The following is a 19,106-nucleotide window of genomic DNA, read 5'->3' as shown; positions in this document are numbered from 1 at the left end:
TACTTCAGTTTTCTTATCATGAATGGATGTTGGATTCTATCATGCTGGTAGAAAAGAAATCCTATTTATTTTTTTAAATGAAATTTTATTTTTCTCTTTAGCAAAGAAGTTTGTCATCCTGATATTGGTGGCAAGATCATAATGTGTCCTCAGTGTGATTCTCATTGTCAGTTCTGGAAACTCAATATTACTTGCGAGTCCTCAAAGGTAATTTTTATTATTCCAAACATTTACAATTAATGAAGTATTTTTTCTTCTAATAATTTTACTATGATATAGAAATTTTTTCCCCTCTGAGGAATTTGGAAAGGTAATTTTCAACGTTCATTCTAAAAGGTAGCTATGGAATGCATGGGTTAATTCCTCTTTTACACATAATAAATCGAGATTAAAAGCCTTATCTGAAATCTCCTGAAGGGTCATAGAGGAACTGTAGAATTGAAACTGTTTGAGTATTTCAAGTAATCAAAGCTGAAATCTCAAACTCGACTTATCTCATGAATACTATTTAATAGCTTTGCTATTATAAGTATTTTCCGTAGTTCAAGCAGGTGGAAACCTGAAATTTACACTTGTGTTTTCCCACTTTTAAAGTGTGCTGAAACTATGCTTGGATTTTTAAAGACATCGCTGGTCAGATTTAGACTGTATCTATAAATATGCGTAAGAAAGATTGTGTATATAAATGACAACAGATACCCACTTTGTCTCTCCAAATATTCCCACAAAACACATCTGGTTCCCCTTATACATGCAGATGGTCTTGAGTTATGACTTCTTAAACTCCAGGAGGTTTAGGACAGGCACTGAGACAAGAGGGAACTTACTGAAAGGCATGCCAGAAACTCCAGACAGGAAGAGGGATGGTCAGCTTGCTTTGGAGAATTTTCCCAACAACTTTGATATATTATCTCACTTGTTGTGATCTTTCCTCTGCCCCTTCATTCTGCCATGAAAGTTTAGGAATCCTTATACGACCTCGGAATATTCTGATCTACTCCATGTATCTTATTTTAACTGACTATATTGCTATGATAGTGATGTTACTTTATATTTTATACTTTGCAAAGTCTTGTACTTATCACTTTTGACACAATAACCCTGTGAGATGGACAGAATAGATGTTATTTCCATTTTAAAGATTAAAATACAAAAGATCTGAAAGAGTAAATAATGTACTCAAAGTCACCCATCTGGTAACTAAGAAAGCCAAAAATTGACAGAAAATCTGCATTTCTTGCCATTACCGGGTTCCTCACTGCCTGATAGTAGTACCAGACATTTCACTCTCAAATTGAGCTTTGTTTGGAAAATTATTCCATCACTTAATTAAGATGATTGCAGGGTATTGTCAACACATGAATTTTTACACTTAGTTTATGAATTAGAATAGATTTTATTGCCCACCCCCAAACCAATACATTCTAGACTTACAAATATGTCATGGATAACACAAAGTAAAAGACTTGAAGCTAGTGAGAAAGAAGCTGCCTTCCAATGATGTTAACTCACAAAGGTCACAAGTTAGCACGTATCCCCATACACTGGATTTAAGGCAAATGCCAACAATAATACCAGAGGCAAGTTGTGCTCCGCAAAGTACAATTGCAAATTCCATTTTCTTTAAGAAATTCTCTTTCAACACCCTACCCCCACCTTTTTTCTCCTTTCTCCTGCTCCGTCTAACCATCCTTAAGCACATGACTTTTAAATGTGTCCCTGTGTACATTTTTTTCATTGTTTTGGAAAAAATGAATCATTCTTTTCCAGTTTCCTGAAGGATCCCTTGAGCCTTGTCAGAGTGATTTACAAAAGGAAGTATATTTTAAAAATGACTAAAAGAATGAAATGAAAAACTAAGTTTAAAAAGCAGAAAAAAAGAGCACCTGTTCATGCTTTCATTTCTTCTTTTCTTTTGGAAAGAGATGGAATATTCACTAACTGACATGTATACTAAAAGGGTTAACAAATTAGAAATATAAAATCAGGATCAAGGAAATGAAGAAACAGTTATGGAAATCAAGATTAATATGTTTTTGTGATTGGGCATTGACTAACGTTCTTAGCTTTTTGGCTGTCAAGTTAAAGGGGAACATGGTAAGTTATAATACTTTATTTTTAGAAAGACATTGTTATAAAATTTTTATTTTGTTCCTTTGGAAGATGAAAGCATAGTATGGTTATTTTTCTAGATTCTGATTGGTTCCTCTCTTGAAATTGTCATGCCTGCATATGCAGCTCTCTCTTTTCCTGTTCCATGTGACTAAAGCAGCATGCTGACTTGGGACTACTCTTCACACAGCTGGCTTTCCCTTTCTGTGCCATCCTGCCAAAGAAGCTAAGCCAAGTTTCCTACCAAGAAAACCCCTCGCTTACCATCTCCCCTACTTCTTGCTTCTGTGTCATTTATGGGGCACATGGAGAAGAGAGGCCACCCATCTCATTCTCCTCTAGTCCTTGATTTTCAATATGTGGCAAAAATAGTGATGCTATCCAAGCCACATAACTACCTGTCATAGGAGTGTAAGGCACATCTCTTGGCTTGAGCTAGACAACTGGAGTGATCTTGGCATCAGCAGTAAGCCTGCTTTTTCTTGTTGCTCCTATTTTTTTCTCTCTCACACTGACAGATGTGTTTGTTTGTTTGTTTGTTTGTTTGTTTTTAAAGCATTGTAGGGCAAAGAATTCACAGGTAGGATGTTTTCTTTGTGCAGCAGGTGGGCAGAGGTGTCAGGGCAAGTAGAGAGGGATCAGGTACAGAGAGGCTTGCACTGATTCATAAAAGAGGAATAACACTGGACAGAACCTTCAATAATAGCATGATAACACACAGAACTATTTTTCATAAAATGTTTCTTATAATTTCAGTAAGAGATAAGGCATAGTAAAAGACAACTTGGAGAGGATAATTCTGTAAGAGTCAAAGCTAAAAGATTGAAATGTGTGATGCATGGAATCCCAGGACTAGAGGAGAAGATAGAGAGCTTTGTTCCCCAGAGCATTCACTCATTTATTAATTGTCTTCCATGAGCTGATTTTTTGAGAGAAATAATTGGATTACAGCAATTTGGGATGTGCTTTCTGATCAGGGCCTCAAAGGATGATTGAGGGGCATTTCTAGGCTTTGAAAAACAGATGTATGAGAAGATATTTAGGTGGATTTTTTAAAAATGAAAATAACTAATGTTTTTATGTAGATGAAAGATTACCCACTTAACATCAGTGTAAAAAGCAACCGAAATAGTTAACTAAAACAAAGTAGACCTATAGCTTCTTTTTCTGACCTGTTGTCTTTACTTTTCACATAAACCGTCATAAAGATGATATTACATATGTTTGCCACTTTCTTCATTAACTTTACAGATATTTTTAAAAGATGTGAAAAAGCTCACTAATGAAAAAGTAACTAATCGAAAGATTTTTCCAGGAATTCATAGAGGGAGATAGGCTGCTTCTATACTAGCAGAGAGATGAAACTTAGTAGAACTAGTGACTAGAACCTTCTTTGCACAGGTATGTGACTTATTCTTTTATAGTCACTGTATACTTTATGATGTCAGCAAAAGCACCTGTGCATCCTTATTCTCAAGGAAGCCTCTGTCAGCGATGGTAGAAAAGCCTTCACTGGGTTTGAGGAAACAGCTATCCCATCTCAGAATAAACCAGCTTTGTACTTCTCTTAACAATTAAGACAAGAATTCAGAAATGAGTCCTCTGATCGGGGTAGGATGATGATAAGATGCAAATCATAATCCAAAAGTTGCTTGGAGTTCATTGTACTCTTAGCGCCATACTACTTCCTCAAATTCTTTTTATGACAGCTCATTAGGTGAGGCCATTATTTAAAAGCCTGATAGAGACTTTAAACGGAATGGAAACTTAGCAGCTATGCCTTTTTCTTTGTTATGATATGGAAAGATTCCATTGGAAAAGGCATTCTGGTAAGTACAGCAAAGGCTTTTTCCAAAAGAACAAGAAATCTCAGTTATAAGTATGTAGTACCTATAGTGATTGTTGAACTAGGTATCAGCTTTAAAAAGAAGTTCAGACTGTATAATACACAAAGCATTACATATTTGATGAATTCTAGTAAGTGGAGAACAGGATTCATTTATATGTCATTATTGTATTTTCCAGAAATTGTGCATCTTTGACAGTTTTGGAACCCTAGTCTTCGCAGTATTTATGGGAGTATGGGGTAAGTTCTTTTCAATTTTTTTTTTTCAGTTTAGTTTTGCATCTTAACTTAAAAAAAACACACACACAAAAACCCTAAGATCACACAAGCACCCAATTTAACAGAATTATACAAGTTTTATCCAGGCTATCAAAGTAACCCACTTTTAATGCTCAGATTGCCCAAGTTTCAGCTCCCCTAGAATCCACTTATAACTTTTAAGGCCATTGTGTCAGTTACTTCATAAGAGACTGCCTCAAAATCTAGTGGCTTAAAACACATTTATTATGCTCCTGAATCTCTGAGTCAGCTGGGAGGTTCTTCCGGCATGGGCTGGCTCAGCTCATCTCTCCTTTGAGCTGGCATCTCCACTGGTGTAGATGGTCCCACAGTCACCTGGCTGGTTTGGTCTGTGGGTTCAGCAGGCTGGTTCATCTTGCTCCACATGGCCTCTCCTCCTCCAGTGGGCTGGTCCAGGATTCTCTTCACATGGTGGTTTTAGGGTTCCAAAGAGAAGTAAAATAGGACAAAGCCCAATGCACCGCCATTTTTTTTAGCTTACGATTGCATCAAGGTTACAAATGTCCCATCAGCCAAAGCAAGTCATGGCCGAGCCAACGATAATGTGAGGAGGTGGGAAGACTACCCAAGGGCTTGGATGGAGGGGGACACGATTCTTTGGGAGCCATTATTGTAACAGTCTCACAGCTGGGAACCAACCTGACATTCATGGGGTTGGGGTTCGGGGGAAGCACCAACACAGAGATTACAGGAGCTATCTTCTTTTTATACATTTCTACATGAGTAAGTATTTAGTAAGCATGTGCTACTCTTATAATATCACATCCTATTGAATAAGTTGAACAAATATAATCCTAAACAATATTCTTATACAGAAGCTTTAACATTATATTATTTACTTTGAATAGCATCATCAATGAGGCAATTATTCTCTTTAAATGCAAGCTTTTACATATTTAATTGATGTAAAGGTTCTACCAAAGAAGAAAAAAGATTCCATTTTCAAAGACAAATGTGTTTCAATTTCAATGGGTAAGTCAAAGAGAAAATAGAGTTCAGGTTATAGATGGATGGGAGAAGAAACAGAACTAAGTCTCTTACGATAACATATCGACACCTGTGACTCACAGCAACGAGTTCTTTACCGATGTCCTCGCAATATTTCTCTTATGCAGTGGTTGTGCCTATGAAGGGTCACCAAATGGATCTCAAAACAGACAGCAATTATTTTGGACACTTTTTATAGATACTAAGTACCACTCCTGGATAAAGTAGACTATAAGATTGCAGAATTTATCTAATAAGTTACATTGTCATTCAAACACTTAGCATGTTTTGGCTGGAGACCAAATGCTGGATAATATTTGACACATAAAAGAATCAAAATTAAATTCATGTATTAAGAGCCTACATACTCTTCCACTATAAAATACATCATTTTTTTTTTTTGCCCGGAAGTAGGAGCATAGGTGCAAAGCACATGGGTAGCGGGCTCTTTTAAATCTTGTCTAAAACTTAGTCTCAGCATTGATTCATAATATATAAAATTCTGTTGAACTCCATATAGTAATAGATGCTGACAGCTGTAATTTAAAGAGATATCTTAATAAAAATATATTAATTTTGGCACTGAAAGACAAACCTCAGATTTCCTAGCTAACATTGCTTTCTATGATCATTAACTACAGCATGTTTATAGAACTGACTTAAGCATATTGATCTGCTGATTTTATTTCATCAGATTTCAGAATGCAGAAAATGTTTTAGCCCAGTTTATAGCACCATATATATATGTGTGTATATATACATGTGTATGTATATATGATGAAGTCTTTTTATTTTAAGTGCATTATGTTGCTTTTCTTGTTACCTCTGCCTTATGAGAACTACTGCTTTGAACCTCATTACAGAAAGTCTGAAATTTTAAGAACTGAAGAGACCAGGAGGATCATGTGAAGTTTTTCATATCACTGTCGTCATGTTCCTACAGCATCTCTTTTTGTGCCCAGATGTATATGGCACTTAGAATATTTTTATGCTTCCTAAGAGTTATAACAGTTGAGGGTAGAAAACCTTTAATAATAAATATAGTACAAATCATATACTTATCTGAAAAATGTTCACCCTTCTAGGCCAGGCCAGCTCACCCATTCATAACTGATTTATGGTCCTAAAACACCAGTCCATAGTTGAAGTAAAGGTCCTAACGTATCCTCCCCTCCACATCTTTTGTGGCCTCTTACCTTCTCCTATCTTATTCTCCCTGGCTCCAGGCTCTTGGCCGCATGACTGCAGTTGTTCATTTTCACTTTTGAGTCCTAGTCTAGGCCTAGTGATTCCCCCAAAACACCAGACACTTGGCTCATCAGGAGTCAGGGGATGAGGAAGGTGTTACCATAACTGGGTGCCCTTGGGGTCAGGAAATGGCTGTCGGAACCGTTAGTTCCAGAGCTGTGCTGCTCCTGCTGGGTCCACACCAGCAAAATAGCACAGTTCCTACAGCCGCTTCTGCCCCCATGCAACTTGGTTTCTGTTTTAAGTGACATGCAGATGTATCCGATGTACATTTTAGAAATCACATCTGGAACCCTAGCTGCAAGAGAACATGAGAAATTTAGTTTTCGACCTTGCAGTCTTTCAGTTAGGAAGTTCAAATAAAGGTTGAGCAAGCTCAACCACCTCATCTGCTTTTGTGAGTAAAGAGGTCTGAATAGTTTCAAGACCTACTAAAATGTCCCAGCCCTTCAGCAGCAAATTCTTACAGCAACTATCCCATCTACCAGAGTGTGTCTCTTGTCCTTAGATATTGCTGGGTATAACACCACCAATGCTTTAGTGATCCGAACCCTGTCTTTGTGTGTGGGCACCTTCATCTGGTACATACTCTCTCTAAACGTAATAATATCATGACTAAGAGGACAAGCTGTTCCTAATTCCCAAGATCCCAGGCAGCCTCCCCTCTTCTCTTGTTACACGTTGATGTAAGAGTCCTAACTGTGTCTCTCTAATCAACTAGAGCTTCATGGTGTGTAACCGTTAGCCAGAGAACCTAAGTGCAGTGCCCCCCACTGGGGTTCCACCAGTTGCGTCAATACTGGCAGAGAGCAAAAGGTACAGAACAGGAAATTCCTATCTGACCATGCATTGTCACCCTAGGACCTAGTGTTCCCAATCTGGGACACACAGCAGTGTGAATCAGCAGGGATGTGGCACAGAAGTACTCCAAAACGTTGGGTGGCTATACTAGGTTACCAGCGTCTTCCGTGGACCCTGCAAACCCTTGGGAGTGAGAAATAGGAACTAAGAAACTCCCCGCCATTCCTGCAGCTCTCAAGGTTTTCACCTTTAAGGTTGAGGATTTGCCGACAACTCATTATTTTTCACCAGGTCATTTTTTGATTGCAGGACAGTCCTATCACTTCCTAGGCAGAACTGCTCCTAAAGTTCAGGATTTGGTAAACAACAGCATTTTTACCCCTGATGTTCAAGTTCAGAGAAGACTGTTCTTCTTGATTAGAATTGCTTATATTGTTTTTGTGAGAAAAGTAAGTTTTCTTTTCATAAGTCATCTCCTGTTGATACTGTTGCTAGATAGTGAATAAATGGTTGGCTATTATACTCCCATTTTAAAGATGAGGAAAATGACACTCAGGGAGATTAAGCAGATGGCTCAAGTCTCCAAAGACAAAGTGACAAGCACAGAATAAGAGCTGTGCAAATAATTTGGGTGTCATCAGCCTTGAGATCAATGACAAAGTGCAGTGTATATTAATAAAGTTGTAGGAAGCTTTTAGAAAGATGCAGAAATATTTACCCAATTGATATAATAGCACTGTTTGTCTGGGGCTTTGAATACTAGGTATGGGTTAGAAAATGCTGGTTGCATGTCCTTGGTTCTGCTTCATCTGGCAGGTGTAACAGGAAGAAGAAAGCGCTGGGCTTCCAGTCTCATTTTACCAGCCTTGTGAGATAAGGCCCGATTCCCTTCATGTGTGCTCACCTCTAGGTACCAAAGTGAGCAGGACTTCGATGTTCTTAATCACAATTTCCTTTAAAAATAGATATGTTTAAAGATATAAATTCATGAAAGTAAGCTGCTTTTTTATAAAATGAGAGGTTACTTTGTAAAGAAGGAAATTGGGGATTTTCTCCATTTTTGAAAAAGAATTACAAAAATACTTACATTTCTAATATTTAGATTAAAATTGCAGAAATCTAGAGGAATTATAGAAACACAAAGAAGATATCTAGAGTGGCTTCAGAAGGCTTTTTCCAATAGTCTAGGTTTATTAATAGGCCGTAATGAACCAGACACACTCTTCCCACCCACAGTTTCTTTCCTTAGGCCAGAATTTCCACTGGTGTGTGGTCCTAGTGCTCTGAGTGAGTTCCGAGTTTGGAGAAAACACGGTGATTCCTCCAGTCTGTCTCCCCTGAACTACTCCCAGCAGTCAAGGGGCTTTAGCTACAATGACCTCACCGATAAACTGTCACATTCTCCATGGTTGGTTTTCCATCTCAGCTTATCCAGACCTGCTGGGTACAGGGTGAGCTGAGGACCCGAGTGGACTGGCACAGCAGAGAATGATGGAAAGCGGATCATGCGGAGAGAGGAGCAGTCAGTCATCTGGGCCCTTTGAGCGGGTGGTTGCATCATTCAGGGGTCCCAGGTGGTGAGGGTCCTCCAGTTTCAGGAAGACTTACTGCAGTTCATTCATTCAGCCAATATATACTCAGTGCCTGCTGTGTGCTAGTGTTTTAACATGAACGAAGCAAGATCCCTGCCCTCATGAAGGTGACATTCTAGTGGGCATGATAAACAATAAACGCAGAAGCAAATACAGGTTAGGATGCATGAGTGCTATCTGGTTTGGAGCACAAAAGTTGAGGTTGGCACAGGAAATTAAATGTGCCCTTTTTTAGAGAAAGTACGCTACCACTGGCCAGATTTCATAGTTTATATGAGAAACAGTTGAAAGAATTTCCAGGGTGGAGAGTATTGCAATCCTGGCAGTAGAGTTCCCAGATAAACTAAAAAGTAGGGAGTCTTCTGTTTAATGGGGGTGCATTGGTGTTTATCAAGGGGATATGAGTTTAGGGGACTTTAGTAAATGGGTGGCATATATTGTGCTGCTTCAGATGCAGCCCAAGGAGGGTTAGCTTATGGGTGACTCATTCACCTCAGTAGGGGTCTCTTGGGAGTATCTGCCACATGAGTCCAGCATGGATCAGGTGGGGAGCAGGACCAGCCTGTCACAGCTTGGTCCCTTAAGACTTTCACCCCACTGATACCTCATTTCCCCCTGGTTAAGGACAAAGACATTTACGTCTGGGCAGTTTCTCAGTGGTAAGAGGCATTAATCTCTATACTGAAAACTCAACAATGTGGGCCCCTTGCCTCGGCTATGGCCTTAGGTAAATCAATCCTGCTATCAGGGGTCTGACAGGTAAGCTAGATAAATTTCTCTCAAATTATTTACTTAGAGGATTTGGGGCATTTGAGTAACCTAAGAGTGTCAGGAAATAATACCCAAAGGCTTTGTAGATTTCACCCTCCAAAGTTAATTCATCCCACTGTAGCTGCTATTTAAGGAGGCGGAACTTGGTGGACTGTTAGGCCATTGCCTTTGTTTGCTTATGGGGCCATTGGGTTACAATGTAAACTACAACTTAGTGGCAGAGGGAGGCGGGGCACCATTCCTATTCAAAGAGGCTAGGAGGCCTTACATAACTCCTGTCCTGGGTTTCAAAGTTACATAAGGAAAACTAGCTTCCTTCCAGCTCTCCAGCAAAGTAGTAGACAAGAAATGGTTTCCCCTACTAACTGAGCTCTATGCCTCCATTAACAGTTAGCACCTGTAACAAAAAGCTGGGCCACCATCTATATCCCTTGTAAACATTCAGGCGGCCACAGCAATGGCCACATGAGGGTTGGTGTACCTACGGAGGCAGTGAGTGGGACCAGAAGACAGTTAGTGGCAGTATGCCCCAGAAGAGTGCCAGAATCAGAAACTAGAAAAGCAAACAGTGGTGACACCAAAGCAAAGAATGGGTGCTGTGGCACAGGGGCAAAGGAAGGTGGGCTGCAGGGCACGGTAGCTGAGGGGCAGGCAGCTTTGGGTAGCACCTCATACTAAGAAGAGCCTGGGCCCTGGAGCCAAGAATGCCAAGATTTGGTTGCTGACTCTAACTCTATAATCTTGGGCGAAGGTTTGAACCTTTCTGTGCCTCTATTTCTTGGCATCTAAAATGAAGATAAGAAGTACCTCAGGTTGGGAGGGCCTTTCCAGATATTATATCGTTCAGTTCGCAACAGCCAATGAGGTAGGTTCTACTTCCCGCTTTGCATACCACACAGCAAGCCCTTTGTGAGCTGTCCCTGTGGAACTCTCCTCCTGGCTGCCCCACCCACTTTATCACACTGTGTGCTCACTTCCAGACTTTTTGCAGTTCCTGGGAAGTACCTGGCTCTGTCTGGCTTCCTTGCCTTTGCATACAAAGCTCACTGGGGGAAAGGGGCTTAACATTCTACCTTCACTTCAGCTCTAAATCACCTCAGAACTGACCATAGTTGTTCCCTCCAAATTTCTAAAACTTATTTTATTCATACTGATGCAAGCTTGAAAAAAATCAGTCTTTCATATTTAAGAATATAACTCTTTTAACTCGAGATAGCTTGGGTAACGGTAAATGGAAATTAAGTAAGTACTAAAGCATCCCCCCATGCCTTTTGGAAGAAAGGGAGAGGGCTGTAGGGAAGAGCAGACTGAGGGATAGACCATGAACTGCTTTTGAATTATGATAGTTATTTGTGTTGTTTAGTTGGCAGTAAAATGCTGGTAGCAGACAGTTGAGCATTAGACCCAGTCACATGCGTCCGACCATCACATTATTAACTTTCCTGTAAGAAGCTATAATCTGTTTCCTCAAGTTGAATAAGTTTTTACCATTTTCCCCCCAAAATTAACTCATTTTTCTCTTTCAAATATTAGTCTCATATAAATTAGATTTTATTGCCATATACAAAAGTGTTATGGATATTATTCAGTACCTATTTCTGAAACAGTCGTCATTAAAGACCTGCATGATCTTGTTCTCTCTCCTTGTTAGTTACTTTGTTTTTGGAGTTTTGGAAGCGGCGCCAGGCAGAACTTGAGTATGAATGGGACACTGTTGAGTTACAGCAGGAAGAACAACCCCGGCCAGAATATGAGGCACGTTGTACTCACGTGGTGATAAACGAGATTACTCAGGTAAGAAGGATATTATTTAGATGCATTTTAGTCTATTTATGGCAGGAATTCGCAACCTCGGCTGCATATTGAGATGACCCGAGGACCTTAGAAAATATTGATGCCCATCATTACATCCTCCGATGGAACTTAGAAGCCTGGGGTGTGTTCTGGGCACAGGGATTTTTTTTAGAGCTCTCTGGTGAGTCTGATGTGCTATTCTTAGAACAATGGACACAGGAGATAAATGTGGTCCCTTCTTTCATAAAAGTAAAAAAAAAGTTCGACTCTGGCATAAACGTACAGTAAGTCCTCATTTAACATCATTGATAGATTCTGCTACGTTAAGTGAAATGATGTATAATGAAGCCAGTTTTCCCATAGCCTAATTGATATTAACTAGAGTTAAATTTCTCTGTCATCTCATCAATGTTATAATGAAATGACATTGAACGAAACAATGTTATTTGAGGGCCTCCTGTATAAGAAAAGATGTATTGATGTGTGTCCTTTCTTTTGTAATACTAGTAAAAAAAAAAAAAATGCAAAAATAAAAATTATACTTTGTGACCTAAATGTCACTGCTCCCCCTTCTGGCTAGGATGAGCTGCACTCGTATCCCATAGTCGGAGGAAGCATGAAGAAGGAAAACATTTGTTCAGGGTCCGACTGTGTTCGGGCAGGGTGCGAGGCCTTTTACGTAACTGGAAAGGTAAATTTGCTGCTGCGACTGCTGCACAAAAATAAAATTAAAAACCATATATCTCTCTGTATAAACATTCCAAAGCCAGCAAAAGATGATTTTTGAATCACCTGCATTATTGCTTCTTTCCACCAACACAGAAAATTTAAAGCTGATTATACTTCATCAGTACTCAGCATATGGACAGCAGGTTCTGAATATGAATAACTTGGCTAGAAATGCTTTTAACCAAGAGCATCTGAAAACGTCCCCAACTTTAGATTTATAAGTTGATTCACAGATTTATAGAATGTCAGCACTAAAGTGGACTGAAGGGAGCAGTTTAACCTCTGCATTTTATAAATGGGAAAAAAAGTGAGGTTCGGTTATCAAGAGAGGGTGACATTTGTCTTTTACTATATAATAAGATTCAAATAATCCCCATCATGAATAGTTCTCGGTGTTTGCTACAGAAGACAGGATCAAAGTATATGTTATTGAAAGATTGTACGTTCAGAATTAAAGCTGAAACTTGGACAAAATTAGACGTTCATAACATTTTTTGAGTACCAAAAAAAAACAAAAGCTTATTGGCAATGTAGGAAAAATACTGAAAAGACAATTTGGTAATTTAAACTTGCCACTTTTAAATTTAAAATTGCCAACTAATAGGTTAAATTTCCATTGAAACATTGTTAAAAATTTGTTCATCTTTATCTTTCTTCCTCATTTTGCTTTTGTTGCTAACACATCCTTAACTGGTTTAGGGAAGTGTATAGTCGGGTGGTCAAGGCTTGAGAATGAGGCTGCCTGAGTTCAAAGCCGAACATAGCAGCTTACTGGCTGAATGGTCTTAGACAAATTAATGAACTTCTCTGTGCCATTGTTTCTCAACTATAAAATGGTAACAAATAGTTGCTTTCTTATGTGATTGTAGTAAGTATTGATCCACTTAATGGACAGAACCTACTTAGAATAGTACTTGGCACAGAGTAAATGGCACAGAAGTATTTGCAGCTATTATTATACTATAGCTACTCTTACTATCCAGGTAAATCTCGAGAAGTAGTGATTTCTTAAATTTTTAAACATATTCATATAAAGTATAAAATGAAAACTAAAAATTCATCATTATACTAGATTTATATAGCAGATAAATTGTTACTATTCACACTTACATTTTCAAAAAATATTAAAGTGAACACCGGACATATACGTATGTTTGAAATTGTTAACAAAAAACATGCAATTATGAGTAAGAATGTTTGAAAACTAATTTTTAGAAAAATTAAGCTTAGGATTTAGTGGCTGATCAGGAGAAAACTCATTTCACAGGCGTAATCTCTTGATTGACTAAATTTCTTCTTTTTTAATTAGGAAGAGGAACGCGTTCCCTTTACTACCTGGGGAAAATGTATACGTGTAGCCCTCTGTGCAAGTGCTGTCTTATTCTGGGTAAGAGTCTTTTGCAAAGTTTTTACTATCCAATTTTAAATGTCGAGGAAACTAAAAGCCAAGCTGGAAACTACGTTGTCTCAGAAAATGGTTTCCAGAGAACTACCGAGCCACCGCATAGAGCTACTCTCAAGGTTTCAAAATGCCTACCTGTTCACAGTGGTTCTTCCAGTTCTTTTCACCTTATTTATTTAAATCAGATCAGTGGTCCAGGATTTTCCAGTTTCTGGTGCAGAGACCAAATGGGAGGCCTTAAGAATTCTGAAATTTTCCAATAGTAACAACTAAAAATGTCTAGGAATGGCTATAACAAAAAATAGGAACTATCAAAGAAAACATAAAAACTGCTGAGAGACATAAAAGAAGCCTTAAACAAATGATGCTGCATCAAAAGACAATACTTCTAAAATATCAGTATTTGTGAAATTAATTTTGGGTTTATAAATAAAATCACGTTAGTATTATAATGAGAGTTTTATGGGCTCAAGAATAGCCAGACTAGAGAATAGGACATGAAGCCCAATATAGGCCCTGATATCAATAATAATATGAAAAGGGAGGCATTCTAAATCAGTCAGAGAAGTAAAGATCACTCAATAACTATAATGGAACACTTGTTAGATATTAAGGGGAAAAGGCAGAGATTGAAACCATACTGTGAACCACATACTATAATAAATTCCAGAAATATTAAAAAAGTAACACCAAAAAAGCGAGAAATAAATATTGATGAATATATGCTCTCTAGATGTAAAAAGACTTTCTAAACTTAAAAACAGTGGGAGAAGCTTCAGACAAAAATATTTAAAGATTTTCATACATCAGAAGCATCCTAAGTTTAAACAAAACACCAGAAAAATATTTGTTAACAAATAGGCCAAAGGGTTAATACCTTCGATAACATAAAAAGTCCAGATCACTTCTAAGATAACACCAAGGATCTCAGGAGCTAAGGAGGCAAAGAACGTGAATACACATTCACAAAAAAGAAAAAGAAAAAGAAAAACGTGGCAGATGTCAAACCTCAGTAGTAATTAAATCAGTGCACATGAAAATGGATACAATTTTTCATGTCTCAAATGCTCGGACTCAGTGTTTGTGAGGATGAAATGAGTGGTCAGTTCTCTCATACCTATTGGAATTTCATACTGCTCTGGCTTGCTTAGAAAGCAGTTCAGCAGTATGTACTGAGTCAAAAATATTCATAGGCTTTAATTCACTAATTCAGATTTTTAAAACTTTGAATCAGGAAGTATTTCAAAATGGTAAGTAAAAGTAAATATTTAGTCTTAGACATATTTATTACATATATATGCCAGAATATCCTTCCAACCCTTCATACAGTGGAATCTTATGCAGCCATAAAAAAGTATGTCCGTGAAAATATTTTATGACACATTAAAATGTTATGATTATGATAGGCTTAAGGAAAATATAAAATTATTTAAATGATTTTAGTATGCACACTACATGGTTCTGAAGGAATTATGCCTAGATATATTTTTCCTATTTTTATTTTTTTTAGTCTATTTTTATAGTTAGGAGCTTTTTAATTGAGGGCGATAGAAAATCTCCACAAAAAAAAAAAAAATGGGAATGGGGATGGGTGGGATTTATTGGTTCCTGTAACTGAAAATCCCATGTCTGAGCTATGGCTTCATTCTAGGATAGATGCTGCAACCCTGACTATGTCAAGGGCTGTGTTTCGTTTGGTCTTTATTCTGTATCCAGTGGTCCTCCAGCATGCTGGTTCTAGGCACTCCCATACAGTTGCACAATGGCTGCAGCATTCCAGATCTCACATCACATCAAGAGAGGTGTCTGTTAGCAGCTTCCTCTATTGACAAAGGAAACCTCTCTCTCCCATGAGCACTAGTAGATAACTCCTCACATCTCAATAGCTCATGTTAGGTTATTTGTCAATCCTTGAATCAGTTGCTAAAGCCAGTAGAACAAGATACCTGTCTGTCTCAAACCAGTCAGGATCTATACCTCTGGAGCCTTGGGGAAGGGGATTGGGGGGGAGGGGGCTGTCCAGCCCAAACCACAGGACTGAAAAATATTCATTCCCCCAAAAGCAAAATCTGGGTCCTCTTCTAAGACTATGAACAGATCCGGGGTAGCAAACACAACTAACGTCCACTACAGGTTACTTTCAAACTTACTATGATGAGCATATATTAAAGTTATAGTGAGAAAAATATGTAAGAAACTTGGAGAATGAAAAGCTTTCTTCTTCCCTATGAAGAAATATTGAGCCCATCAAGTGCTCTGAAGAAGTATGGAAACGTATGAAGTTTATAAAGCTCTGGAATGAATCAGAACTCATTTCAGAAACATGTGGTGGGAGGCAGTGCCATGGAGAGATTAGTGTGTCTTTAGAGTCCTTGAGTATCTCAGTTCTTTCACTTATTTGTTGCTTAATTTGGGGCAAATTGCTTAATCTCTCTGTGGCTCTATTTCCTCATCTTTAAAGAGATATAACACTATCTATCTCACAGGGCTGTTGTGAGGACTTAAAAAAATATTTGTGTGCTGAGGTGAATAGTAAGCATTTAAAGAATTGTAACTATTAATAATTTTTAAAATTATTATGGAGATAATTTTTTTAAAAAATACATCATGTTTAAATGGTCTCATCTACGGCCATGCCACCCTGAACACGCCCGATCTCGTCTGATCTTGGAAGCTAAGCAGGGTTGGGCCTGGTTAGTATTTGAGTGGTAGGCCACCGAAGAAGACCAGGTGCCATAGGCGTAAAAAATAAATAAGGGATTGTAAGTTCTTGCAATCTGTGAGGTCAACCAAGGGTTGCCTCACCTAAAAAATAAAATAAAATAAAGGATCTCTACACATTGTGCTGAGCGAGGAAGACTCAATATACCTTCTCTAATACGTATTTCTCAGCCTTGGCTAATTTTCACATATACACACATAAATTATTCCTTTCGTAGTGTTAAGCTTTACCTGTGAAGGAAAGGAGATAATGAAAGAGATCAGAGGAGGAAAGATAATGTCTTCTTTACACACTGATGGCTTAAAAAGAAAAACATTGGTCACCATAATCATAGCTAATATTTCTATAGCACTTTTCATGTGCCTGGTCTTGGATGTTTTTACCTGTAGTAACTCACCGAATCCTGATGACAATTCTATAAGTTAGTTGCTGTTATTATCCCCCCATTGAAGCCCCAAAAGGTTAAGTAATTTGTACAAGGTCCCACAGCTAGTGGCAGAGCTGGAATTCCAATGCAGGAGTCAGGCTCCAGGACTGTGCTTGTAATCACTTCCTCTCCTGCTCTGCATGCGTGAAAACCAGCCTCCCTCTGTTACTGTAAACAACAGGACATGATTTGCTTGGTCCTGAAATTCACATTCTTTGTAGCTTTTCTCTCTTGTGACAGTCATCACAAGCAGTCAGACACATTGAGCACATGCTTCTGGAGTATGTCCAAGAAGGCAGATGTAGGGAAAACAATTTTCAAATGGGACCTTTAATGTGTATTGTTCAGTGGCAGAGGGAACCTGCCTAGTGACGAAGTGAAATCCTACCAACTACATGCAAACCATGTTTCAGGAACCTCCACTGACACTGGGTTCATGCAGTCAAAAATACAATGGATTAGTGAAATGAATCTTATGCTAATGCAGTTATGGAAAACTGCCAATTTAAGATCTTAAGATGCAAGCATGGAAAGCTTCCTTCATCAGCAGAGACCCACTGCCATCTCTAGTCATTACCTCAGGGCACACCTGCGGCTTCTGAACACTGGTCCTGTGCAGAATCTCCCTTGGTACAGTAACTAGGACAAAAGCTAGCACCTGCCAACCCCGATCCAGGGATAGGTTCTCAGTCAGAAGGACACATATCCCCTTAATGGAGCAAAACACACTAATTTGTAACCTAAATAATTTCAGAATTGTAGAAGGGAGTGCTCATTGGTTTTGCTATCACAAAGACTTTTTTCCTTCTACCAGAACATGCTACCAGTTATTCCATTTTTACCCCATCTGAAGATATTCATATTCTCTTCTTCTTCCCTTTATCTCTCCCTCCCTCTTTCCTACCCGCCCTTTCTGATAGACTTTTTTTAGAGCAATTTTAGGTTTACAGAAAAATTACACAGAAAGTACAAAGTTGTCATGTACCCCTCGCTCCCACGCACAGCTTCCCTTGTCAGTGTCTTATTTTAGTGGATGTATGTGCTGTCTTTTGAATTCATTCCTTTTCCTTTCTTTGAAATTTAGCATGCTTGATTTCCACCTCTCTTGTGGCAGTTACGTGGGATTTAACATCACACATGTACCTTGTCCGTTTAAGTGTAGGGCCAGTTTTTCAGTTTAGAACTATGATTATTGGTGATTCATGCTTCCGTGTTTATTGTTTTCAGATCCTACTGATCATCGCTTCAGTTATTGGGATCATTGTCTATAGGCTCTCAGTGTTCATTGTATTTTCCGCAAAACTGCCCGAGAACCTTAATGTAACAGACCCAATCCAGAAGTATCTGACTCCACAGACAGCCACGTCCATCACTGCTTCCCTCATCAGCTTTATCATCATCATGATTCTGAACATCATCTATGAAAAAGTGGCAATCATGATAACTAATTTTGGTAAGTTCTTACCGTAGCTTAGGTCATTTTTAAGACACTTTTAGAACCTGGTCAAGAAAGAGACTGTATCTTTTAGGCATTTCAATTCCACCATAATAGAATTTTTAGAAAATTTCAAGTGTGAACATATTTTCCCCAGCCTGTATGGGAAATGAATTATCTACAGTTTTGCATTAGTAAAAGGAGCAAAGCAAAGACAGTCATTATAATGTCCAAGCTTTGTATAAACAGATCAGTGCTTAAAAATATTTGCAGTTTTATTAGATCATGTACCCTATTGTTGAAAGTAAATAATATCTTCATTGCAAATAAGTAGAATAGGGTCGTGGTTCCAGTAGCAAATATGCTCCTCCGTTGCTGAGAGGACAAGCAGTCACATTGTTACGTGTCTTCCCCCATTCTGTTCATATTAATATAGCTCCATTCTCATCAGCTCTCGGTTCGTGATAAATGTTTCTTCTCTCTGGCTCGTATCCCAGGCAACTGCTTTGTGGCAAAGTTAAGTGCTTCTCACACGCTGCATATGCCCGGGTCATTCGCTAAATGGTCTGCTCAGTGGTCATCTTCTGAGACCGATCAGTCTGATTTAAATTCTAAACTTGGAGGATGACCTGTTTTGTCTTTCCCAAATGCTTCTAACAAGTTGACCCTTGCTTTGTTTCCTTCAATACCTACCTTATTGCGATTCAGAAAAAGAGAATATCATTTAGCAGGCTGTTCAAAAATAATTTCCTGCCTGCTTAGACCCAAGAGAAGACAGTTCTTGCCCATTTGATAACATTGTGTTTGTATATTTTAAGGAACAGTTGAATATTTTTTTGCCATTCGGGATAGTGTATTTATGGGGGAGAAACTCATAAAAATGTGTAAACTTGAATTAACACAGTAGCTATATTAAGATCAAAATAGCTTAAATGGAAAC

The 19,106-nt window shown here is 38.4% G+C and overlaps 1 protein-coding gene and 1 pseudogene across 1 annotated transcript in view; both read left to right on the top strand.

Annotated features, from left to right (window-relative positions):
* The window catches only part of ANO6 (anoctamin 6), a 165,410-nt gene that overhangs the window by 126,902 nt on the left and 19,402 nt on the right, over positions 1-19,106 (top strand). The window contains 5 exon segments of the mRNA XM_039882240.1: positions 102-207; positions 4,138-4,198; positions 11,309-11,451; positions 13,490-13,567; positions 17,959-18,184. Coding sequence (XP_039738174.1) covers positions 102-207; positions 4,138-4,198; positions 11,309-11,451; positions 13,490-13,567; positions 17,959-18,184 — 614 coding nt within the window.
* LOC120618649 (uncharacterized) lies at positions 16,206-16,324 on the top strand (annotated as a pseudogene).

The sequence above is a fragment of the Pteropus medius genome, unplaced genomic scaffold (genome assembly GCF_902729225.1).
Source record: "Pteropus medius unplaced genomic scaffold, Ma_sr-lr_union100, whole genome shotgun sequence".
In the NCBI taxonomy this organism is placed as follows: domain Eukaryota; kingdom Metazoa; phylum Chordata; class Mammalia; order Chiroptera; family Pteropodidae; genus Pteropus; species Pteropus medius.
This window is presented reverse-complemented; position numbering and strand designations above follow the sequence as displayed.